This window comes from Fonsecaea nubica (genome assembly GCF_001646965.1).
Source record: "Fonsecaea nubica strain CBS 269.64 chromosome Unknown Scaff6, whole genome shotgun sequence".
NCBI classification, from domain to species: Eukaryota; Fungi; Ascomycota; class Eurotiomycetes; order Chaetothyriales; family Herpotrichiellaceae; genus Fonsecaea; species Fonsecaea nubica.
The window spans coordinates 96,154-120,420 of record NW_019173679.1 but is presented as its reverse complement, the minus strand read 5'-3'; the positions used below and the strand labels follow the sequence as shown (position 1 = coordinate 120,420).

Below are 24,267 nucleotides of genomic sequence, written 5' to 3'. Positions count from 1 at the left end.
CGCAGGAAATTATGTGCGCCTGAATTAGAGAAATGTCCATTTGACAACCTGCATCTCTAAAGCCTCCGCTGTCAGCACTCTGACGCTGTTCGTCTATCTCTCGGGTCTTTGACAATCAATCCCTTGTGGAGGAATGTCAGAAGCATTTTCTGGAGGTAACCCGTGGACGTGTCTGATGGATTGGATTTCGAGACATGAGCGAAGTCTGGCACAGTAGGCAAACGCCGTGGACTGAACTCTCTAATGTAATCGAGAGGTCAATGTCCGGTGTATACATTGCAGCTTTAGCACCACCACCACCGGGAAGAAGGGCAACTCATGCATAGGCGCGGATGGCTTGTCACAGGGGACGGCGCGTGTATAAACGGGGTCAGGAAGCTGTTATACTCGGGGACTTGTGCAGACGTTTGAAAATGCAGGCCTTCCTCAGAGGTATGGTTCGCGTTACAATATACATGTACTTGTCACATGGATCCCGTCCATCCATTCATCCATCTATCCACGACTCTGTGAGAGGTTTGCTTCCAATTCATGGTGTTGCCGTTTCTTTCTCCCTCGGCCAGCTGTGATTCTTCTATCGCCTCGTCGCGTCTTGAGCTTCTCTCTCTCTCTCTCTCTCTCTCTCTCTCTCTCTGTCTCTGTCTCCGGTCCTATCCCATCCTATCGCATCACACCGCACCGCAAGTCACCTTACTGCACCCAGGAATCACCATGAAGAAGGAGGATATCATTATCACCCGTGAACGTGAGCCAGACAACTACCAGAAACCAGAAACCAGAGAGATGAGAAACGGACCAACCATCGAAAGAAACTTGAAACTTGAATATATGGGAGATGGTGCGCAAAAAAGTGGAAAAGAGATATTTCAAGACCTAACCAACCAACCAACCAGCCAGCAAACCATCGAACTAACCAGCCAATAAATGCGTTCAACCTATCGTACTAGGTAGGCTAGACGACGAAATAAAAATGTATATTGAAAGAAATCCTCCAATCCGATAAAAGTCGTCCCTTGTCCCTCGTCCTTTGTGTCTCTCTTTCTCGCTCTCATACCCCGTCCGCGCGTTTGCTTTCGGTTCCTTACTTATGTATATATACGTGTGTGTGCTTGTGCTTCTTACGTGTGCTATTCAAGTATTTGAAAGGTCGAGGGTTGAACTCGACGGTTGTTCCACCCAAGGGAAGAGCCTCATCCGACTCCTTTATGGTGGTGGTGGTGGTGGTGGTGTAGTTGAAACCATGTCGTATACAGACGGACAGACAGACAGATATGCAAAGTGTGTCTACGGTCCTGACCTCAGCGCAGCCAGTATCCCTTGCCAATGGACATGTACATTGCCTTTTCCCGCCACGTCTGGCGACCTGCGGTAGGTGGTGCCGAGGCCTTGCCTTTGCCCTTGACTTGACCTTGGCCAGTCTGCCGCGGGGGACAGGGGCTTTGTAGGGGTTTGGAAAGGCGCGCGGAAAATGCGGGTTGTGACGGAGACGGCGAGGGCGAGGGCGACGGAGAGGGTAAAGGCTGTAGCTGCGACTGTGACTCCGACTGCGACTTGGACTGCGCTGGAGGCACTCTGGAGTCGAGCGTCGGGTTCGAGTTCAGGATCCCGGCCAGCAAGGACGTCTGGGGCTGCACCGTCGATGGTAACTCGACGGGTCCAGAGGGCACTGCCGTAGAATAGGACTCCTTGGTGGGCGAGACAGGCAAGGGAGTGGAATAGAGGCTCGGGGCCCGTTCGACGATCTGGTCTTGTGGGAGGACGGTCAGTTCCTGCTCGTCACTCCGTGATGGAGATGAAGTTGAATGTTTCGTCTCCCCCAGCTTGAGCAACGCTTCCAGCTTCAGCCGTTTCGTGTGGTCCGTGAGATCGCCGTCGCCGTCGCCATTGACCTTGCGCTGGCTCTGTCGCCTCCCGTCTAAACTGTCAGATTCCTGCGCCGCGTTGACCCCGTGGCAGGGCTCCGTCACCTTCCTCTTCCTCTCTGATCTCGGCCACGCGGGACTGCCATCGAGCCGCTGCATCCCCTCGAAACCAAAGGTCGGGTCGAAGCACACAAAGACCAGAGCCCGCTCGGCTGAGCCCGGCTCACGCGGGGGACCGGCCATGTACACGATGCCCTCGTCTCCCAGCATAGCTTTGACGTCCCCTGCTCGGCCCTCAGGGCAGAGGACCTCGTGCAGTCCCTGGGGTGCGTCGTCAGGGGGCCACAAAGAGATACTGCTCGGCGTGTAGGCGCGCTCTCCGTCCTCCAACTCCTGGCCCTCGCGATCGCGTCTACGCTTGCGAAGCACCAAAGCCACGGATTCGTTTGTCATGGTCATTGCGTCTTCGACCAAAGGGCTAATCTCCTGTCTACTGACCACACGCAACTTGATGCGCTGCCGCGGCCGCCACTCGCCTTCCATGGTCGCCTCGTCCGTCACGAGGTCGACAAAGGCCTGCGCGTTGAACGAATACCCGTTCCACTTAGTCCTGGCGCGGATGTATTCCTTGGGCGTGGGCTCACTAGTACCATCGACTCGGTATTCCTCGTGCACGTACCTCTCTATGCGCACCATGGGCTCCTCCCACCGACTGTTGCTGTGCTCATCGAGCGTGACGCTGAGGCGGTCGTTGGGCGGATGCCGCAACCCGGTCTTCAAGTCCTTGAATTCGGCGCGGCTGATGGGCTGCGAGTAGTAGGTCCGAATGGAGCGGCTGCCGCCGTTGAGCCACTCCTTGCGGCCCTCGACGACCAAAAGCTCGCCCGTCGAGTGGTCGATCTGGAAGCCCAGGTCGTTCCACGCGTCGTTGATGGGACCTTCCAGATGCTGGCGTCTCCAGATGCGCTTGATGGTCAGCTCCGGGTCCGGATCGTCTAGCCGGAACTTGACGACGTGGTAGTAGCTCGTCCAGTCGACCTCCTCGCTCTCGAAGCTCGTCTGGCTCGTGATGGCGTAGAACTCGTCCTGGTGGACCGTGAAGCAGGCCGTCGACCCGATCTCGGACCCGTGAAAGTCCCGCAGCTGCAGTGGCTGCCCCGTCACCGACAAGCCCGTCTCCAGACTGTAGACGTGCAGCAGCCACTCGTGATGACTGTGGCTGCCCATCGCCGAGTGCGAGCCTAGCACCACGAAGCGGTCATTATTGCGGACGAACAGCTTGTTGCTGGACCGGACGGGGATACACAGCCGGACACGGGGGTGACGTCCCCCGCTGCCGCCGCCATTTTCCAAGCGAGTGGACGATGTCTTATTGTCGGCTATATTCAAGGCAAAGATATACTGGCCAAAAGGCCCGAAATCACACAGGAGAACCACCACGCCCGCGGCGTAACTCTGCACCTGGACCGACTTGATCGACTGCAAATCTACCGTCTTTTCCTCTCCCCTGGTCGTGACACTGATCTCCCGGGCGAAGACGCTGCTGTCGAGCACCTTCTCGGTGGCTCGACGGCTGTTGAAGTTCAGAATCCGCAGGCCGTTCGCCGTCGTGTAGCACAAAATCCCGAAAGAATACGCAAAGCTGCTGGCATATGCTATAATACATGCCGAATAGGGCAACGCCTGTTGCAAGGCCGACTGAGAGTCGATGATCCGGGACAGCGTCTGTCTCGGACCGGGCGCCGCGGGAGACAGGGAAAGCTGTACCCAGAGACAATGTCGCAGACTTGCCTGGTTGTCGGTCAGCCACGAAGGGGGAGGGCTCGGTTACCGATGAATAGATGAAAGCCCCCCTAGGCAGAGGAGTGGAATTGTGCCTACCTGGATGGCATGCTTTGCGGTATTCTCATCCTGGAGATGTCGCCGTAGAGACTTGCACGTCTTTGCCAACTTGTCAAACGACCGCACGTCGAGTCTGGTTGCGATTTGATGATGCACATCGAACGGTAACTGGACGAACTGAGAGAACATGCCCTTCGTCGACGACAGCAACGGCAGCCACGCAGAACAAGTGGTGTAGAGATGGAAATCACCTCTAACGTGAGCATGAGGTAACGACGGCAGCAGAGCAAGAGAGGCTGAGAACAGTAGGAACACAAGACCATTATCACATCCAAGGCACCGCGTGGAAGGAGCAGAAGCAGGGCAAAGTCATGAGGCTGAAAGATGTGATGTTTCCTTGTCTCAGTCGTTGATGAAAATATGAGAAGCCGGAAGCCATGGGGGTAGGGTAGAGGGGGAGGGGGGGGTGAACTTTCGGACGACGACAGAGCCTCAAGTGGGCCAGCCTATGGATGGATCGTCCCGGTCGTAATCTTCCGCGCCAGACATTCGTGGCGAGCAAAGAAGGAACGATGGGGAGAGACGGAGCCCGATTCCAAAAAAGCCTGACACATGGTTGTTGTTCGGTCGACTACAATGTAAGCTGCTGTGTAAGACTAGTTTCGGAAAAGGCCTAAGGCAGGAAAATATACGCCTGATCCTCCCCTCTTTGCATTTCCAGGGAGTCAAGTGTATGCGGATGGAAAAAAGTTAGAAAACTAGGTTGGAACAATCGAGATGAAGAAGAAGCATCATTGGTTGAGTTGAGGAGAGAATGATAGAAAGAAAGAACGGTGGAAGGTGGTAAATGGGGAAAATGAACTTGAACAAATCAAACGAGTTTACCTAGTTAGGCTGCAGAGCCTCAATTAATTATGTAGGTCGTACATACGTGTCCACTACGATGAAGTGAGCTCGGTTGTTGTGGTGTCAAAACATCCGGATTATTTCCCTTACTGGTCGATAGAATAGTGGGGCCGCCAACCCTGCCTTGCCTGCCTGCCTGTTAATTAATATGTAACTATGTACCCAGTGCAAACCCTTTGTATGGCCAGCCTGAGGGCACAATTACAAGCTAATGCCCTTCCCAAGACCTCCACTAAAAAGACAAGACCACTACGCATTCTTTACCGACTACTCCAGTCCACGTCCTCTTGGCCTAAGCAAGTCCTCGTAAAGTCACGATACGCCGCAGGATCCCCGCAGAGCCGCTTTCCAGGGTGATACGGCGCCACCCAAGAGTCTGTTCGTCGACGACGTGGACTCATCCAGCTCCGCCACGGTCTCTGTGCAATGTGACTCTCCTGGGTTGTTGCTCAAGACCGCTGAGTTTGCAGCATTTCCCACTCGTCTGTGAAAAGCCGGCCGCTGCCGAGCTGCGTGCAAAGCCTAGACCGTGGCCCCAATTGTCCGCAGCTGAAAACAAAAAAGTGAATTCGGTCTCTCGTGTCGTCCCGCGTGCCAGATCCAAATCCGGGGTACGTTGAGCAATAGATTGTTGAATTTCTGTTGTTGGGCCTGCTGTCTCCCGAAAAGCTCACCGACTTGGAATAGCCCGTTTGGACTGCCCCCTGCCGTCTCATCCATGCATCCGTTGTCGCGCTAGAGTCACAAGATTGATGAGCGTGCAGGACTTGCTGCAGTGACTCAGTTGCGCATGACAGACTCCACGGGTGCCACGCGCGAGGCTGTTCGTCGGCAGGGACGTTCGGGTCTGCGAGACAAACAGGGTTCGCAAATCATTGTCGGGATGCCAGAACGAGAACGGCGAAGAGCAGCAGTAAGCTCTTATCCCAATGGACGAGACACAGCGAGAGGAGAAGCAGAGGTGGTGTGCTGGCATTCAGGTCATGACTAACGTTGTCGTCAGTGCACCGCCGTCTCAAACAAGTTTTGATGCACGAGCAGAGAGTCACAGTCAATGGCGAATAGTAAGGTGCAGTGCAGTGTAGTGGCGGTGATGGGCATCAGCTGTCGCAGTTCCAGTTTGTTGTTTTGTTCCGCAGAGCGGGCTGTGCTGCCCTGCGCCCGTCTTGTCTCGTGTTGCGCCCGACCAGCGAGTGCAGAACTCGAGCCGAGAATGTGCGACTCACTGCGCCTTGCGAATGACCATGTGGTCTGCCACGGACTCGCAGCTCCGGGTGATTCAGAGGAGCATCAAGGAACGGAGAGAGAAGAAAAAGATACGGAAATGTAAATTTATGACGACTTATAGGAGAGTAGTACAGTGCGCCGTGGGCGCCACCTTTGCAGCCTTAGTCTCCGTGACTGGTCATGGGGCGAGAGTCTGCGTATATAATTGGTTCCACGGCCTCATCTCGCACTCCGGTACGATAACACCAATATCTATTTGTCCAGCAAGCAGTGGGATTGAAGTTTCGAAATGCGGGAGTGAAAACATACTGCAATATTCTAGGTTCGAGAAGCATCCCGGTTGACACTCGTCCAGCATGTCACCCCCGCAATCGATGGCTAGAGATGTAGTCAAGATTCAAAACCGGGGTTGATTGGTTTTCCTCGATCCCGCAGAGTTTGACATCTGTTGTGTCCAGTGACGCGTACATCGCTCAGCTGGCATGGTGCTTCTTCATCAGCCATCTTCTGCAGAGAGAGCGGATCTTACAGGGCACACCCCATCTAACTCTTGTCCCATTTGCCATACCGTACCCAACTGTCATACAGCCCCTTGAATATAGTTCTGCTGCTTGGATCTAGACCTGCATTCATGGCCCTCATGACGTCTCGGTCGAGGGCGTCCATGACTCGATACATCCCTGGCATCAACTGGTCCTTGGTTGACGGGTTGATTTGCCCATCAAGGACACATCGGCAATACTCCATGACAAGATACTGCATGTGCTGGCCTGCCAATTTCCGGGCTCGATTCACGACATCATTCAGCTCGTTGCGGCCACGCTTATTGGACAATCGTGCAGCCGACACCGTGGGATTCGAGATTGACGACAGGAGACGAGCAAATTGCTCTGCCGAGGACTGCGGCAGGGATTCTGCAGTTTCATGCAGCCACGTGGGCATTGACCTGCCGAAGGACTTGATTGCATTCGCACTGCTGCCTCGGTGACTTTCCAGCGCTCTCTGACCCGGCCAAAACAGACATCGCAAGAGGCTTTGTAGGATCGGAAGTAACAAATGATAACGATCGGTGAGGCGTCTGCGGTGTCTTCCAAGTATAGCTCCAATGACTCCACATATCCGTCGATAAATGTCGGCCGGTGTGGGGCCAGTATCTGGATCTCTGATCTGCAGAGATCGCGCTCCGTTGGGTTCCGCAGAGGCGACGGCGTGCAGCGATGCCAGCAGCCGATCCAGGACTGATTGATTCACCACCATGGGATGAAGTTCGAGCGCACTTTTGCAATTTTCCAAGGCGAGAAGTAGGCCGGTGGTGCTGAGTCGCGTGGATGCGGTGCTCATACACACAACCTGCGCTAGAGCCTGAGCCAACGTCGGGTATCGCAATATGTGTTGTGTCTTGATACGCCCTAAGATGCAAGCCATAATCACCGCACATGCTGGCTGACATTCCACTTGCTCGCTCTTTTGGAGAAGAAGCTCCAACGTCGCAGGCCAGCTGGCCGGCTCGAGTTGGCAAATGAATATCTCTGCTTCAGCAGCAAGAGCAGCGGCGCTCTCGTTGGTGTAGGTGACCAGAGGCGTGATTAACGAGGACAGCTCTTGGACGTGTCGTTTCTGTGGCGCAAGTGGAGAGTTAGTGCACTGACGTCGCAGCGAGAGCTCCATCCGCCAATTTGGCCTAACAGCATATTCCTGCCCAGTGTATGCTTCGATATGCACGAGCTTTTCCTGGATAGCCGACGCAATATCCCGCAACTCGTCCGTTTGACCAGCCTTTTCGAGGGACAGGAGCGCGTCGACAATTGGCTGGAGTCTGAGGAGATTCGCCGAGTTTGCCGCATCAGGAAGAGCTTTGTCAGATTCTTCTCTCACACGCGCTGCAAGGACTGCTTGTAAGAACTCAACGTCCTTTCGTTGGTGGTCGCCGTCCAGTGCGCTGCCCAACCGATAGGCGAAATCGAAGAAAATCCGCAAGCAGGAGAGTGGAACAGAGCCCTTTCTGCGAGCCTCTTGTTTTTGAACAGTCTTAACCAGGTAGGCCAGGGCCTCCATTGCGGAGGATTTCGAGACGGTCAGATTTCGTATCAGGCTTGACTGGAAGACCCGGGCTAAGATGCGTCCGGCCGTCACATACGACGACACGTATGTCTGGCTGTCCGTGAGCTTTACTTGCGAAGCCTCTCCACCATTGCACTGGAGGACAGCCACAGCAAGGTCAATCCACTTGCGCCATTCTCTGTAGTCAATGAAAGCACCAGGGAATGTCGAGTCGAGCCAAGTCAAGAGGTGCAAATCGTCTGAAATGGTCTCGATTTTTGCCTGCTTCGGCTCGTCAAAAAGCCGACGGAGCGTCGAAGCCACGAAGTTTTTGATCATTGGCTTGCTCAACTTTTCCATTGACAGGCGGTGCAGAAGCCTCATGCAAACCTTTCTGCTGCTATTGGTCGACCACAGGTTCTTATCAATGTAGTCGAAAATCAGGCGTCGTAGAGCCGGAGTCCGGGAAATGTCCTCAACTTCCAACATAGCCAGCAGAAGGTCGTGCAAATCTGGCAGAGCATCGCTTGTGGAATCTTGCTGCAAGGGCTGGAAGACTTTCTCGAGGCAGGCCTGGATGAACGCGCCAAAGCTTTCGGGGTACATTGAGAACAACTTGGAGCTTTGTAATAGTCTGCCAACGCATGCAGCCACCAGATCATGGACGCTGTTGCACTTGGAGCGACGCCCATCCCACAGGATTCCACGATCTTGATCCAAGCGCTGCAACAGATCTGCTAGATGGCTCGCCTCTGATTCCAGTCTTGGTTGGTATTGCTTCGATTGCGAAGCCAACTGGACAAGGAGAGAAAAGCATTCGAGACATTCAAGATACCTGGCCACGTGTCTGCCTGTGTCAGCCTCTTGAAAGCTCCGAATGTCCTGCAGAGACACGAAGTGGTTGGCAAAGTCCAGCAACGTCTCAAGATCAGCAGGCAGCGCCTTGCCATCTAACGATTGCACCACAAGTCCAATCAGTCTCCACAGCCTCCAGCGTTGGCCTTGATAGTCCGACCTTCGAGACAGAGCATTCTTTGCCCCGTGTAATAGAACAACCAGTTGATGTTGGTCGAACCCTGGGTTTCTGACTTCGGATAACGGGCTTTCCAGGATGGCGCAGAAAATAGCCAGCCTTGCAAAGACTTCCGCCGTAGAGCCAACCTTGTCGGCGATTTCGGCGATGGGTTCAATCAAGCTCTCGAGCATCCGCTGACCCATGTTTGGTGGCGCATATACAGCGACGAGAGGTTTATATTCGTCGAAGACGTCTTCGTCCTCCCAAGCCAACACAGCAGAGCAGTCTTTTTGATCGTGTCTCGACGTGTAACGGACCCTTATTGCTTCAGCGAGCATTCTTTGCCAGCCAATAATGAAACTATCCAGATCTCTAGAGCGGGCAAAGCTTCGGAGCAAGGGGCGAATAATTTGATCTCGCACAAGGTCGTACGCAGTTTCAGAGACAGTGCTTAATTCAATCCGGTCCAAGACTTGTTCCAAGAGGGTTGTGGAAGTGGAGAGGCTCGAGTGCGATACTAGGATATTCACATCCAGCTGAATAGTTTTGGCCAAAAGACTCCAGGGTGCCGATTCCGTGTCTGTAGCTAACATAGCCTGAAGGACGTAGGTAATTATTTGCAGGCCCAGTTGCAGCTTTCTTTTGTGAGCAACTTCGATCAGACGCTCCGTTGATTGCGCCCACGTATCCTGAACACCAGCAATTGAGCCAACGGTAGGTGGTGGTTGTTGGAGGACCCCAGTTGATGTGATGTGCGGGATACGAGGCCAGGTGATATGAACAAGCCAAATAAACAAGGAGTCAATATATGGTTGCTCCTGTTGTCGCCTGCGGAAGTCTAAAACGGGCATCGAGCGCACAGCTACATCGAGGATGATCCAGGAGAATTCCTTGATGCCTAGGACAGCATTCGGCCCGAACTGTTGAGAATTTTCGTTCTCTGCACAAATAATGAGGTTGTTGTATGCTTTTAGCAAAGTTTCCATGTGCTCGAAGAGCAGAATGTCCGTTACGACCCTCCATTTCTTGGTGAATTGTTCGTTGAACATTGCTCGCAAGGGGAAGACGACATGTAGCGCTATCAGGCGCTCAAGCGCAGCTCTGGATTGCGCAAAGGGTCCCTGGCTGAACCCCAATCTGGCCAAAATGTCGACCAGACGCAGACAGGGGAGAAGGCAATGCGAGGAGAATGCCTCGTCCTGCACGTCCGAGTTTTTCTGGAAGGTAGGGGCAAGCGCGTCCCAAGAGGACAGCAATGTCTCTAGTATCGCAGAAATGAGAGAAGGATCTGGGCTGCCAATGCTCTGATCAAGGATACATGCCACTAGCTCAAGCAAGCTACCCAGTAAGGCGGAATGATCTGTCCACGATGCGGTCTTTGTCAAAGGGGTACGAGTTGCCCCGTGGGGAGGAGTAGAAGACGTGGAAGACAAGCCGACGCAACGACTACCTGTTTGCAAAGCCAACCATAGCAACTTTTGCTGGGGGAGCACTGCACTTGGGTTGTCCACTAACGGGGACAAGCATCTCCGTTTTGCTGGACGGCAACCGTTTTCAAGATCATTGTCCTCCATTGCGATCGGACTGAGTCGAGTTTCCAGGGAAAGAAGCTCTCGATTAAAGCCAACCAGCAATCGCGGGAAGTCTCGCTCGAGAAGAATATCTGAGCACACATCGCCAGGTATTGAGCAAAGTAAATTGAGGAGGAGGGACCAGAACTTCGGGGACAGGATGAAACTAGACACACATTAGATGTGGATCGAATCGATACTGCACAGTGTTTGTGTCGTACCTTTTTTGAGAGGCCCCAACCTTGCTTTCTCCATTCCTCGCTTTGTCCAAGGCTCCCAGTCTCTTCAGGAGCCAGCGCAGAACCCATTGCTCTTTAAAACCGTGCGATGCGGGAGACGTTTCAAAAATGGGATCCGTGGCGCCTTGTGCAATAGTAGCTTCGAGGTCGAGCCCCAGGATGCTGGCAGCTTCTTCTAATATCTTCTCTGGCTGTCCTTGGGCTTTTTCCAAGCCGGCCATCTGGGCCTCGAACGATTCCTTCGCCATCTTGAGGGTGAGGGACTCTTCTCAGCACACATGACGGCAGAAACCTGACTTTGACGGATATGGTTGCATGATTCGGCAGCGGAAATTTTCATAGGACATATGAATACTACTCTGCGATGAACGAAGCTCGAGTTGAATCTGGAAAATTTCGCCAAGAAATATGGCGGGCGCCAAGGGGAGATTTTCCTGTTCAGGACTAGACCCTGGCTGCTTTACGCGTATGATCAAACTGTACATCGAAGTCTTGAATGGAGCATATCAAATGCTGCAGTGTTTTCCTCCAACGACTGTTTGCAGCGGTATAAGAGCTAGATCTGCGGAAGCGATCAATCTCGAATCAATCAAGGACTGACAGCAGTAGACGCAGCTGGTATCCTGTCCTTATCCGGGCATGTTGTACATTTCAAAGTATATACCATCAAGACGATAATGACAAAGAATGGAAGCGTCGTGACCACTGTCTCCCAACCAGTCTCGTCAGGGACTTTCAGCGAGAGAATGCTACCTCAAGCCCAGTCACCTGTTCTTGATAAATTACATACTTGTAGTCTTCCGAGAGGATTGAGGAATGCCAAGCCAGGCTCCGATTGGCTTACCTTTTTTCTGTGAGCTGGTTGCTGTTTCCGCTCCGAACTGCGCAGTTTGCCAAAGCTCCCCCCAGTTTGAACAACAGCTCGTAAACCTTTTTGTTCATCTTTCACGTCCACGAGGCAACTCATATCCTTGGATCGCCGCAAAAAGGTACTGTGTGCGTTTCCCCCCTCTTCGGACCATTTGAACTAACAACCTTTGCAGTTCTCCAAGATGCCGGACGACAACGTTTCAAGCCCTCCCTTACCGGTGGCTAAATCGAGACCAGTGAGCGAAGCTCTTTTGAACGAGAAGGTATGTGCACAACAAGGGCTGGTGGTGATGCGAAGCTCCTCACCCTAGAATATGCTCGCGAAACAGCCTGCGGACAGGTTGCAGCATTTGTCCCGTTCCCGCTCAGCACTCAGAGTACTAAAGAGTCAATTGCTGACACTATACGCAGTGGGATCGCGCAGTTTCGTCCTTGGTCATCAGATCCGCGCTCGGCTTTTCGTTCGGTGTCATATTCTCAGTACTGTTGTTCAAGAGAAGAGCGTGGCCAGTATGGCTTGGAACGGGCTTCGGCGCCGGAAGAGCTTGGGAAGAAGCTGATGGTGGGTCGATTCTCCAATGGTCGCGAGATAAGTCAAGCGGCGATATTGACGGTAATCTAGCAAACTTCAAGAGAGGCGACACATTCAACACGGACGGGCTACGAAAAGTACGGACCGATAGGTAGTCAGATCACGGAGGCGTCTTCTGTTTTCCCCGAAATCGCATTCGACAGTACAAATGTGTACAACATGTACAGAGCACCTCGTCAAGAGGAACCAATGGTGCCTTTGAGCGGTCTGAATTACTGTATCCCTCCATCTCTCCCTTTCTCCCAGCCTGCACGGGTTTTATCTGCTCGCCTTCTCGTTCTCAATTTCTCTGCGAAGGTTTTCCAGATCTGCCTCCCGCTTCCTCAAGTGCGACTCGAGACCGTCTATTTGCTCGGCTACCAGTGCAAGATCATCCCTCAGCCTCTTCAAATCACTGCCTGATTGATCCCCTTGTTCCGAGTTGAGTTCGACGAATTGTCGTTGCTTGTACTCCAGCAGTTGCTGCGCCTCGCGCTTCACGAGCGTCCAATTCGTTTTCCCTGGTTGTCTAGGGCCTCCGTTCTCTGATCGTTGCTTCCGTCTGCGCTCCGAGGCCGCCATCGCTGCTTCGTGCTGGGATTCTAGCTCGCGCAGCTCGCGTAGAAGTCTGACTTTCTCAAGCTCCTCATCCTCCACCACGTCTGAGAAGTCGGTACCTTTGGGCTGGTAGGAAGAGCCGCCCCTTCCACCGATGCGGCTCAGATAAGCGTCTCCAAATTTGGCTTTTCGCCCTGTAGACGTCTCTTCATCGTATTTGTTCGGTTTGTGTCTGACATTATCGATCTGGTAGTCGATCTTGTTCCCCTCAAAGCTTGCCCTCAAGCTCGGTGGCACAGAACGCGGTATCCGAAAGCCTTCGTGACGGTAGTTTAAGATGTGTAAGAACGCGAGACAGGCATCCTTCGAGATGGTATCTCGACCACTCGTGTTGACGAGGTTCCACGCACTCCGCACATCTGTGTCCGGCACATCCAGGCTGGAGTAGAGCGTGTGCAGGCTCTGGAAGCTGATCTCCCCCCTCCGGTCTTTGTTTGCAGAATAGATCTCCTCGTACTTTCGCTTGTCGCTAGGGTTCATGTACCAATCAAAACCATCCTTTAGTCCAGTGTCTTCTTCATCTTCCTCGATTCTGTCGAACTGCGCCTGCTGGTGTCCGGTCAGGGCCCGGTTCGCCTGGACAAGGTGGGCTTTGGACTCGGGAATAAGCCAGTCAGGTAGGCTGGGTGGCACATCCTGGTATTCGCCGTTGACAAGATCGAAGATGAGTCGCATGGCGACACAGAACTCCTCAAAGTCCAGCTCGCCATCCCCATCGACATCCGCAAGATCCCATACACGCTCGAGCTGGTCATCTCTCAGCTGCGAATTCCGGAGGACGTTGGCTGCGGCTTGGTTCGTCAGGCGCGAAGAGGGTGTGGCAGGTTGCTGGACTAGTGAGGAGAAGATCTCCCAGTATCGGTCGATTTCCCATTTCTCGATCCGCTTGATGCCTGACATGGTGGACAGATGGGTTGCGGAAGGGCGACTTGGACGAGGAACAGATACAGCAATAAAGGACAGGAACAGAAACCTTGGGAAGACGCTCAGGAATACAAAAGAAGGTATAAAGTTCTTGCTTTCAATCACAACCCGCCATAAACAATCATCTGAGAAAAGGATATCATGAGCAGGTGTTGGGTTCAGTGCACGCACCTCACCTCCGTGTGAACAGGCAAGCAGTTAGATTGTCAGCGGTCCGCAGAGCGAAACTCTCCGGCCGCTTTACCAAGGGACCGTCGCACCTGCCGCATGGAGCCTCGCGACAATCTATGACCACGCCGCTTTTATCAGTGAACATTGTCCATACTCGGCCGTGCAAATACGCCTGACGTCTTGTCCTTGTGCCCGCTGTACAGAGGTCGTTGGACTACTGTCCCCCTGTTGTATCAACTATATACCACATATTGCAGCGGCTCTACACCCCTGACCGAGTGCTTTGAAAAGTCCATCCTTCATCACACGATCAACCTGCATACATCCAATAGTTTTTGCAGTGTCGAAATCCCTGAGCATTTCAAGAGATGGACTATCGCTGGACACCAAAAAAGAAGGGAATATTCAGTTGCAAGCGCCCAGTTGACATCGTTACGCTCGATCCAGTTGTTTCGATACCGCGTCCGTTGCCAGTACCCATCGTGCGTACTCGATGGGGACCAAAGATAGCCTTGGAGGCATTTCCATCCACAACCCACTGCTTCATTTCAACACCAATTCAGAGAAATCAGCTGCCGCCGTACTTTCTTGTGGGCTTTTCCAGAGGCTGGCCTTTGAATTTTGTAGATGTAGAGGTATCGCTGGTAGCTAGATACAGGGCTGATGAGGCTGTGCTTCTCTGCCGCCCGTGCTGCCGCTGCGGTGCCACTCTCCATTACTTCCTTACCTTACACGCCTTGGCTCTCGTGCCTTGCCTTTCCGCCTTCATCTGCAGGCTAATGTTACTCATGTTGGAGTTGAGTGCAGGCATATCTACTCGAGGCGAGTTCTGTAAATGGTACGCATTGAGTCCCGTACCACGATCCATCAACAGGGGTAACAGAGCGCGGATTTTGCCTTCTTTACCGTCCTGGGCTGCTATCACGCGACCAACCAAGAACAATACCCTTAGAATATGCATGATATCAGGTCGAGACCATCACGAACATTGGTCGATCGGTCAATGACAGCCGCAAAGCTATGCAGAGTTGTCGTTTGTGAACGGAAAGCTACCAAATGAGGTTAGCGGGATGCCTAGTCCACCCGCTCCGCCCAAATCCTCGCCCCGTTGAATTCAGCCTTGCCATACGCCCGTGGGCGCTTCAAGGCGTAGCCACCAGAATGCGGCAGAGGATATATATGTCTCTGTCGAGCACACGCCACGGGAGACGATGCAAGTAAATTCAGTACATGCTTCCCAGAATTCCCAAACACTCTCACAATCCACCACCACCACAATGTATATTTCCCTCGACAAACGCGACTTCTCAAGCAGCAACGGTGGGATCACTCTCAGCACCACCGGCATCATCAGCATCTGCATCATCGTCGTCCTCGTCATCACAGCGATAGGTTCTCTCTGTCTAGCTGATGCACGGACGAGAGGACAGCGCAAACTGAACCTCCAGCAACGAAGACAGGGTCCTCGTCGTTCCGCTCAACCTTCGGACAGGAATTCTCACAGCCTCGCCAACAGCCCAGTCAAATCTCCTCCTCGGGCACATGTGCTCGACAAGGGCTACGCGCCTTGGAATTCGGAGCCACCTCCAGCTTATCAAGCATGAGTGGCGCATACAACAACAGCAACCTGCTACCAAGAGTGCGAGGCACTTCACACCAATGCAATGCATTCTCGGTGAATGCATGTTTTGGAGACACCACACTGGGGCTCGGAAGAGAGGGATAATGTGGTCATGTCCGGTCAAAATCGCCAGGGGGTGCCGGTCTTTTCAGTCTTGGAGGGTAAAGAGATACTTCCCATTCTTCAATAACGCCATCACGATTCCTCCACCTTTTCTTTGATCTCAACCCTCTTACTGCCCTGTACCTCTTTTTTCAGGACCACAGCGCCGCCTTCGACGTCTACCTCCACCTTCTCCTTCTTTACTCGCCTCTCTGTTGCCTTCCAACCTCGAATCTCTGCCTTGCACAGACCCGTTCCGGCAAGGTCACACTCACCACACCGCCGCCCCACAGGCAGACATACCGTCTGGCCCAAACCCACCAGCATCTTATTGATCTCATGCCATTTGTCGCGGGGCAGCCATCCTTCCAACCACGCCCTTGTCTCTTCCGGTGTCTTGGTTTTGTGCCATCCCCACAGGTTGGTGATGCGGTGGACGTGGACATCCACACCGATTCCTTCATCTATCCCCCATGCGGCAGACATGCAGAGGTATGCCATCTTCGGCCCCACTCCTGGGAGACGGACCAACCCTTCAATCGTGTTGGGGATGTCGGAGTTATACTCCGCCTTGAGGATTGTGGCGACCTGCTTGATGAATTTTGTTTTGTTGTTGTGGAAGCCGACTTTGCCGATGAGGTTGTCGAGGTGCTTTGGGTCACAGGCGATTATGTTCTCGACTGTGAGGGTCGACTGTTGTGCCTCGTCATTCACAATGGGCGGCTGGGGAACTAATTCTGTATGTAGGCGTTGCATCGCGACTGCTGTCACCGTATCTTTTGTTTGAGAGGACAGCATTAGACTTGTCAGAATGTGGTAGCGTTTCTCTCGTGGCGGAGCGGCAGGCCAAAAGAGCTCTTCACAACCCATGGTGTCCACCGGAGCAGTTGGGTTTCTTTGGCGCATAGCCTTGACTGTATCATATATCTCAGCCCAGTTGGAGGGAGGATGTATCCGCACTGTCCCTGACGGCGAGGTTGTCCTCCGTGCTGGAAGCTTTGCTTTTGATCTCACCCGCCCACTAGGAGATGGATCCCGTTTTGCCTCGTCACCATCACCACCCTCTTCCTCCTTCTTAATTTTGCGTGGCGAGGTCCATTCGGTCGTGCTTGTAACAAGAGTCGAAGAGAACAGCGAGTCAGCGTCAAACTTCCTCTTTCTGCTTGAGCGAGGTGGCGTGCTTAGAGCGTCCTCGATATCTGCTGCCGGTGTGACACCTTCACTCGTCTCATGCACTGATGCTTCATCTTCTTCTTTTGCCTCAACGTTCGGATCGTAACCCAGCGCAAAGGAAGCCAGTCGTTTGGAACTCCTTGTCGTGCGACCGACGCGAGCATTCTGTGATAGGGCACTGAATATTCGTGTCGTTTCTTGCGAGATCTTAGATGTCCGCATCTTGCACAGTAATCTTTGCGCAGAGAGGTGGGAATGACGGTAAGTGATCAAGGTTGCCCACTCCGCAGATCTCGCATGGCCCCTGGACGATCCAAAATCTAGGGGCGTGACACGCGCTGCGTCGCGAGTCCATCCCCGCGAAACTGACGCTTAATTGGTGGCGTCGTTAACTCTCCAGGCACAACCTCGGCTGCTTTGAGCTGAGCGATGCGCGGAGCTGTTGTTGGACAAAACAACCAGCCACTTGGACACCACCAGACACCATCTCACCTCTTGTGACCATATTCTACGTTGTTGGAATCGTCCATTGCAACAGATCTCCAGCACCACCTACAAACCCCTGCGGACAGTCCTATTTAATCCGCCGCAATGTCATCCACCCCTCGCAGCGGCAAATCCTCCTCAACCAACGCCCTCAAACGGCTCACTCATGAACTGCAAGACCTCCAATCCTCACCCAACGAAGCGGTCCTTCACCTCGGTCCCGTCAACGAGGAAGATTTATTCCAGTGGGAGGCCGTCCTGAAAGGTCCTCGAGACCCCGCCTCGCCGTATCACGGCGGGTTATGGCTTCTGTCCATCACCGTGCCTCCGACCTACCCATTCACCCCTCCCAAAGTTCAATTCATCACGCCCATATGCCACCCGAACGTGCATTTTTCCACGGGAGAGATCTGTCTGACATTGTTGAGCGGCGAACACTGGGCACCCTCGTATACACTGAGCACCACCATGGGTGCGATTCAACAGCTGCTCATTTCTCCGGGTTTGGACAGCCCTTTGAATGTGGATATCGCGAATCTGTACAGAGAAAACGACAACATTGGAGCAGAGAGCCTAGTGAGATTCTGGACAGGTGCTAAGAGATGGGCTGGCGAAGGGAAAGGTGGGTGGTTGAGTGAGAAGAGGAGAGGGACAGGCGGAAAACTGGGAGAGTGAGATGAATACTACGAACAATCTTACGTCGCTTCTGGTCTTTGACGAAGTTTGAAGTCTGTCCATGGCATTCTTGAGAGATGGTGTTGGTCATTGTGTCTTTAGCAGTTTCAGCACTGAGGATGTCTCCATCCCTTTTCCGAGCGATGGAGTAAAGGAAAGCAAAGTACATTGTGGAGTATATCGGTCCAATCTGGAAATTAATTCGACATCTCTGGACGACATCCGGGTTCACGCTGAATCGCATTTACCTCATTTTGGGCAAATTAGGAGGAGCCACAGGTCAGCAAAGGCTATTGTGATGCACAATGGAAAGGTTCTTTGAGATGGAATGATTCGTGATGTGGGTGCTGGACTCTCAGGTCTAACAGATGCTGAAAGACTTTAGTTCCCTGTGGTCAGCAAGGTAGAGATTGAGACGTTACCCGAGCGTTGTCCAATGTTGGTGCTTTGGGGATGTAATCTGAAAATCTATCCCGTGGACAAAGTCTTAGGCTACTTTTGTCCGAGACTGTCTTATAGAACAGGGCTTACGGGTTACCGAGTACATTACATTTTGCAGCGTACGTCGCAGTCACACTAGCTAGGGATCTAGCAACTGGGTGCAACTGTTTCTTTGCGCGAGGCTGGCATAATTGCGTTATCGAATAAATGCTCTACCGTATACGGTACAGTAAATGACATGATCCGCCGTTTCTACCTGGACGCGCCATTGGCCTGCAGCCTCGTCTCTGGTCCTCGTCCGCTTGACCTTGTCTCTGTGAATATTGCATAGTCGGCCCTGCTCCTCCTACAATTTGTACTCCTCCTCGAAACCCTCCATTATACTGTCGAGGGCAAGCAAAACGCTTTTACGAGCTTCCTCTGCGTTGACGCCAGAATGGCCGACAGATACTCGTTTTCCCTCACCACATTCTCGCCCAGGTATGCCCCCCGTGTCTATAACTTGCGCAACGAATCTTCCATGCTAACCGAGACAGCGGCAAACTCGTCCAGATAGGTACTTGAATATTGGGAAAAGTGGACTCGATCTGTACTCACTTTTTGCCCAGAATATGCTCTCAACGCAGTAAATCAGGGTGTCACATCGTTAGGCATAAAAGGTACGGTTGCTTTGAACCACACCTCTGCACAGGGTACTGATGGACAATCCCAGCTACAAATGGCATCGTTCTCGCGACCGAGAAGAAGTCGTCATCACCTCTAATCGATCCTCCCTCCCTGTCGAAAGTATCCCTCATCACGCCCAACATCGGCATGGTATATAGTGGTATGGGCCCGGATTACCGAGTACTAGTGGACAAAGCTCGCAAAGTCTCACACACGAACTACAAGCGCATCTACAATGAATACCCTCCAACACGGATATTGGTTCAGGATGTGGCTCGAGTGATGCAAGAAGCTACGCAGTCTGGCGGTGTACGGCCCTACGGTGTGAGCTTACTGATAGCTGGATGGGATGACGGGATCGAGCCAGAGACTGCAGCTGCAAAAGAGGGAGAGACCGAAGCAGAGGCCAAGCTAGCAAGCAGGAAAACGGGTGGCATTCTGAAGGGCGGACCCAGTCTTTACCAGGTTGATCCCAGTGGCAGTTATTTCCCGTGGAAGGCCACGGCCATCGGAAAGAGTGCAACAAGTGCAAAGACCTTTTTGGAGAAGCGATACAATGATTCTTTGGAGTTGGAGGTGAGTCGACGTACAGAATCGTGCCGAGGCAGGAACACTGACAGTTTCTCAGGACGCCATTCACATCGCGCTTCTAACACTCAAGGAGACCATCGAGGGAGAAATGAACGGCGACACGGTGGAGATCGGCATTGTGGGCGAGCCTGCAAACCATCTTCTCGGATACGAGGGCGTCGATGGTGCGATCGGCCCAAGGTTCCGCAAACTCAGCAAAGAGGAGATAGAAGACTATCTGACCAACCTGTAAGAATAAAGCTGGACACGAGCGGCGCAAGCAGAGACTTTGAAAATGAAACTTGATGGGAATGCTGTTCTCTCCTGCTCCACGTCCTTTTGGTCGCGTTGTGGCCCAACCCAAAGGCAGGGAATGGGTACATGGCCGATGAGCCAGAGGCACATCTTCGTTTTGCCCAGTCCGTCCACCTAGGACCAAGGGAGGTATGCGTGGCATTGGCGCAGGTCTGATTGGGCTGTCGAGTAAGGAAAGGTAGAGAACTTTTGGCACAACAACCATGATACCAAGCAACTGGTACTGTACTGCTGTGACTGTAGCAATAATTGACCCGGCTCTGATCAACCACTTCACAGTCGAGTTCAGTTCCAAGGCTCTGCATGCCATGCCCTGCAAACTCAGCCAGAGAGGGCATCCCATACCGCCTGGGCTGTGGATTGCCCTTTCTTTTCCCCCGTTGCTCTTCCGAGTCTTTTTCTTTGCCCTTCATCTACTATTATCATATCCTCCCATTCTCCCATCTTCGATCCCCCCCGACTTGTACAGGGACTTGTACTGGGACTTCAAACAGAACGGACATACCGTCACGACGGAACCGAATCTGTCACGCCATGCTTCCCTCTTGCAAGGTGAACCCGTAACATAGATGTGAGGACGATAATCGTGGGTGTAGCAGGCCACGGACAATGGCCGGGTCATGTCCCTTCTATATGTCTCCATGTCTCGAGGTTCCCCAGACTCACGGGTCTCAAGGTCTTCGGATTTTACTTCGGGCATACTACATATGTCTCGTTAGTTGGCACACCTTCCACCTGGCGGAAATATCCTCAGTCACTACTGGAAACACTGAACGAGTGATCTCGCAGAGGTATCAAGGGGGGTGATGCGGCGCAGAAGAGAATATACATCTGATATACATGTGGCTAGCATGGCTCTACATGTCCGGTTTAAATACTTGTTTGACAGATACCTGTCTTTAGACGATCCAAGGACGACATTGGCCTGTGGAGGTCCCAACGATGGATACTAGGCAAATAACAAAAGCGTGATTCACTAGTAACAAACACTCTATAACGTCCGAAGCAGGAGGACCTTTCCCTCCCTCTTTGGTATTCCTCTAGAGATATCTGACAATGGCGTACCTGAAGCCTTGGAACGTCCTGGACTGGACCGTATACGTACCCTAGTAATGTCCCATAACGCCATTCGCTGATCTTGAAAAGAAACAGAAGCCACACGAGATAACCGATAGGCACACGCCTGTGCCCGACCATACACTCCATAAATCAAACCTCAAAAAAGTCCAAGAGGTAGCGTGGGGCAGCTCGGATCAGAGCAGCCAAAGCTGGAGTGTCAGTCAAGGCACATGATGCAGCATCACACCTTGTGAAATTTCGCCAGCAGCATGGAAGCTGATCGGTTGCACCATGCTCTTCAAGCCTCTTGAATTTCGAGCAAAAGCCCCGGTTTGATCCACCAAGGTGAAACATTCCCACGCCAGATTTTATGCAATCCCAGAAGACGCCAATATGCAGGGGTGACAAGCGCCGTTTTGAAGGATAAACAACAAACAATAGCCATCTGATCGTGCCTTCGTAACAGTCGGATTCCAATACAGCAGGTAAGACTTTATTTGCGTATAGCAACAAGGAGACACTTCTCCCACCAATCCCTCAACAGGAGCACCGAGGCGCGCCCGTCATCGCGTTTCTCGGTTCCATCTGGGTTCCCCATGATGATGGCAAAGACCCAGAATACAGCCATGATCCAGGCCGCAATGGCGTTTCCAACACTGAGGAGAGGAGACGCAATGTGTACGAGGACTAGGCAGACCGGACTGAACTCAAAGGTATGAGCAGCGTCCAGAGACTTGGCAAAGATCATTTGCAGGTGATTCCGGAAGACTGGCGCAATAATTCGGACGAGAGATATACTGGGCGAGCATTCTTTGCGACATAGTTTGAGGGGGGCGAAGACTATGATGACCAGGGCGACGAATATTGAGAATATACAGCTGAATAAACAGTGAAATGGGTCAAGGAACGACATCCACATCTGAGACGAGTCAATAAAGGCGGGGGAAATCGACAGAATGAGGAGGGTATCTTACCAGAATCCATAGCGCATGGTCATCCTTTGTCTCAACCTCCTCTGCTTCAATGGACTTTTCTTGGATGTAGCGGAATACGGCCGAATTGTCTTCAATCACCGGTGGTTCGCCCAGATTGCTTCTCTTAGCACCACTTTCCGAGTGTTGTGAGCCCGCGGGCGAGTATCGGTTGATCGTCTCTTGAGGCAAGCCCCTCTCTGCTATCGGCCCGTATTGGTATTGGTTATAGGGTAGGTATGGCTTGTATTCCGCTCCCAGCGTCGACCCCGACTCCGCACTAGAGATAGAGGTCTGTAATCGGAGAGGATCCTTCGGATGAGGTGTGGTCGGGGTTCGAAGAGTAGGAGAGACGTAGGCAATCGGAGGTTGTTGCAATCGTGGAGGACCAGCTGGGTAGTGATGGTGTTCCGACTGTGGGAAGCTTGGACTGCTTCTGGCTGGGTTATGCGCAGACGTCTGTCTCATGGTCCCGGGATCCGGCTCGAATGGCATTCTGGTCGGCAGAAGTGACTCTGGTGGGACAGGTCCTGTTCATCACCGAAGCGGCGAAAGGAGCAGCAGCTGGTGAAGCGATGGACGAGTTGCGAGGGCAGGTGCAGATTGACCAGATCTAGCGGAAGGGACATGGGGAGCAAGGATATAATGAAATACCAACATGATTCCAGAGAGCGGGAATCGCCCAAGAACACAAGAGACACGATCTTCTTGGTCCTGATCATCCTGCTCGCTCAATCCGGCTCAAATCCTCCACTTCCGCTGCTCGAGCCCCGGCCAAGATCTGGGCACTTGGCTCTTTCTCTAGGCACATCTTGGCCCTTTGATGCATGGGACCAGAGGACGGTTGATAGCGTCTGCATGGGACGGAGTGCCGGCGTCATTGAGACCGCGGGACGTCGCTGGCTGCTTCTTCCGTTGCATGTTGCCGGTTTGCTACACTGTGTATTTGATATATTTTGTTCCAGGGCCAGGAGATTGAAGAACTTCACCCTGCCCACCTGCGTTCTTGGCATCCGGCTTGCTGCGTGACCTGCCCTTTGATGATAGGGCGTGATTACGCCTTCGACTGTGGAACCCTGCCTCTGCCTGGCCACCCACACAAGGCGACGCTCGGGGGAAACCACCGCCTCCCCAGTCCAACACAGAACGACGTTGAGGAGCCTCGTCACTACCAAGATCACCATACTTTTGGGAAAAATACAGAGCTGGCGGAATGAGCCCAAAAAAAACTATTCCCTGAAGGAGATCACGTGAATAACCGCAATTGCCGAGCTCGGACTTAACTATTGACGAAAAGGGGGTTTCGAATTCCTACCAAGCACGGCACAACGTGCGAGGGGAATACGAAAAATTATTCTTGACTGCTCAATGGGTCACACTCTTCTGAAGAATTTTCACCTATACAAAATGTCTGCTTCTGCAGAATGAGTTTCTCCCAACCCCAAGACATTCCCATCTCATAGACAACCGTCCATCTAGCAGCCACGGCAGCCTACCTTTGCTGTCGCGAGTTTCCCCCCCCTGAACATCACTTACAAGAGCATCTTCTACCTCTAGTCTCATGATTTGTTACAACGTCCAAGTGCTGACATACTCGGCATCGCCTTGTTCACCGGCTTGTTTGCGTCGAGGGTGCGTCATCAGTCTCTGTAAGGCTCAGCAACCAGCCTGGAATTCTCCTGGCACTGCTGGGCATCCTGCTTGGCCAATCTGTGCAAGGATAATGCAAATTCTGTACTTGCCAGACTCAGGCTTTGCTGAGATTGACTAATAGGAGAGATGAACCCCCCCCCTCTGAGGGCATCTTGGTCCGTCAACAGGTGGACAAATCATTGGCCTTCAAATATACGGGTCTCCTCTTGGACAAAAAGCTTGTACAGCTGCGGTTGCATCTACCATGACACTATGATATGGCCACAGAGTCACAGACATCCTCAAAAACGTCCTAGCGGCTTATCTGTTCATCTGCTGCAGGGACCTGTTGGCCATGTTTTTATGCTCGGCCTTACTTGATTTCGGGAGCGTCGGACGCAAATTTCGGTATGGGAATGTGCCATGCCTGGGCAAGTCCTGTATCCCACGATGATCTGTGGACAGCCAAGGACAGGTGGACGATAGTGTCTTCAAAGACTCCTATCTTGGGTCTTCGTCTGGCATTCAAAACTTTGCTATGACGACCACTGGTACAGGCCAAGTCGCTGGACGAAATACAAGCGTCTTGCTCTCAAGGATTCTTTTCGGAGTGAACACGAGCTCCTGGTGTCTATTGCTCTTGTCGTGATATGTAATAGAACAAGGCAAAAGCACACTCGACAGCGACATTTGGGCAATG

General features: G+C 52.7%; 7 protein-coding genes across 7 annotated transcripts; 2 read left to right on the top strand and 5 right to left on the bottom strand.

Annotated features, from left to right (window-relative positions):
• Nucleotides 1-1,298: 1,298 nt before the first annotated feature.
• Nucleotides 1,299-3,893, bottom strand: AYO20_01441 (hypothetical protein; the record flags this gene model as incomplete). The annotated part of the gene is made up of 2 exons (XM_022639747.1): nt 1,299-3,653; nt 3,744-3,893. 2 exons carry the CDS (start codon nt 3,891-3,893, stop codon nt 1,299-1,301), a joined length of 2,505 nt encoding a protein of 834 aa, XP_022504135.1.
• A 2,487-nt stretch (nt 3,894-6,380) lies between these two features.
• AYO20_01440 (hypothetical protein) lies at nt 6,381-10,950 on the bottom strand (the record flags this gene model as incomplete). Its single annotated transcript, XM_022639746.1, has 2 exons — nt 6,381-10,629; nt 10,685-10,950. The coding sequence occupies 2 exons, from the start codon at nt 10,948-10,950 to the stop codon at nt 6,381-6,383; spliced, it is 4,515 nt and encodes a 1,504-aa protein (XP_022504134.1).
• A 1,472-nt stretch (nt 10,951-12,422) lies between these two features.
• AYO20_01439 (hypothetical protein) lies at nt 12,423-13,661 on the bottom strand (the record flags this gene model as incomplete). Its single annotated transcript, XM_022639745.1, has 1 exon — nt 12,423-13,661. The coding sequence occupies one exon, from the start codon at nt 13,659-13,661 to the stop codon at nt 12,423-12,425; it is 1,239 nt and encodes a 412-aa protein (XP_022504133.1).
• A 1,472-nt stretch (nt 13,662-15,133) lies between these two features.
• AYO20_01438 (hypothetical protein) lies at nt 15,134-15,460 on the top strand (the record flags this gene model as incomplete). Its single annotated transcript, XM_022639744.1, has 1 exon — nt 15,134-15,460. The coding sequence occupies one exon, from the start codon at nt 15,134-15,136 to the stop codon at nt 15,458-15,460; it is 327 nt and encodes a 108-aa protein (XP_022504132.1).
• Nucleotides 15,461-15,672: 212 nt separating this feature from the next.
• Nucleotides 15,673-16,974, bottom strand: AYO20_01437 (hypothetical protein; the record flags this gene model as incomplete). Its single annotated transcript, XM_022639743.1, has 1 exon — nt 15,673-16,974. The coding sequence occupies one exon, from the start codon at nt 16,972-16,974 to the stop codon at nt 15,673-15,675; it is 1,302 nt and encodes a 433-aa protein (XP_022504131.1).
• A 369-nt stretch (nt 16,975-17,343) lies between these two features.
• On the top strand, nt 17,344-19,843 carry AYO20_01436 (hypothetical protein; the record flags this gene model as incomplete). Its single annotated transcript, XM_022639742.1, has 4 exons — nt 17,344-17,860; nt 18,963-19,013; nt 19,067-19,596; nt 19,649-19,843. 4 exons carry the CDS (start codon nt 17,344-17,346, stop codon nt 19,841-19,843), a joined length of 1,293 nt encoding a protein of 430 aa, XP_022504130.1.
• Nucleotides 19,844-21,457: 1,614 nt separating this feature from the next.
• AYO20_01435 (hypothetical protein) lies at nt 21,458-22,430 on the bottom strand (the record flags this gene model as incomplete). The annotated part of the gene is made up of 2 exons (XM_022639741.1): nt 21,458-21,883; nt 21,939-22,430. The coding sequence occupies 2 exons, from the start codon at nt 22,428-22,430 to the stop codon at nt 21,458-21,460; spliced, it is 918 nt and encodes a 305-aa protein (XP_022504129.1).
• Between the last annotated feature and the right edge of the window lie 1,837 nt (nt 22,431-24,267).